The sequence below is a fragment of the Passer montanus genome, unplaced genomic scaffold, assembly GCF_014805655.1.
Source record: "Passer montanus isolate IOZ18808 unplaced genomic scaffold, ASM1480565v1 scaffold9876, whole genome shotgun sequence".
Lineage (NCBI taxonomy): Eukaryota > Metazoa > Chordata > Aves > Passeriformes > Passeridae > Passer > Passer montanus.
Genome location: NW_024375341.1, coordinates 1 through 365, shown reverse-complemented (window position 1 = coordinate 365; position 365 = coordinate 1). Strand labels below are relative to the sequence as shown.

Sequence of the window (365 nt, the reverse complement as noted above, 5' to 3'; positions counted from 1 at the left end):
GCCGGGCCCCCCGGCCGCGCCCCCCGCCCGCACCGTCTTCGTGCTGGGCACGCCGCGGGACGCCCGCGGCCAGCGCGAGCTGCTGGCCGAGGCGCGGCAGCACGGCGACATCCTGCAGGGCGACTTCGCCGACAGCTACGGCAACCTGAGCCGCAAGACGCTGCTGCTGCTGCGCTGGGGCCGCGCCTGCTGCGCCGCCGCGCCCTTCCTGCTCAAGGCCGACGACGACGTGTTCGTGAACGTGCCCGCCGTGGCGGCGTTCCTGGCGGCGTGGCGCGACGCGCCCGCCCGGCTCTACCTGGGCCGCGTGCACTGGCGGGTGGCGCCCAGCCGCGACCCCCGCAGCCGCCACTTCGTGGCCGCGT

At 78.4% G+C, this 365-nt stretch overlaps 1 protein-coding gene across 1 annotated transcript; it reads left to right on the top strand.

Moving 5' to 3' along the window:
- Positions 1-4: 4 nt before the first annotated feature.
- On the top strand, positions 5-362 carry LOC120496292 (beta-1,3-galactosyltransferase 4-like; the record flags this gene model as incomplete). The annotated part of the gene is made up of 1 exon (XM_039696579.1): positions 5-362. A coding segment is annotated over one exon (358 nt), but the record flags the coding sequence as incomplete, so codon positions are not given.
- Positions 363-365: the final 3 nt, after the last annotated feature.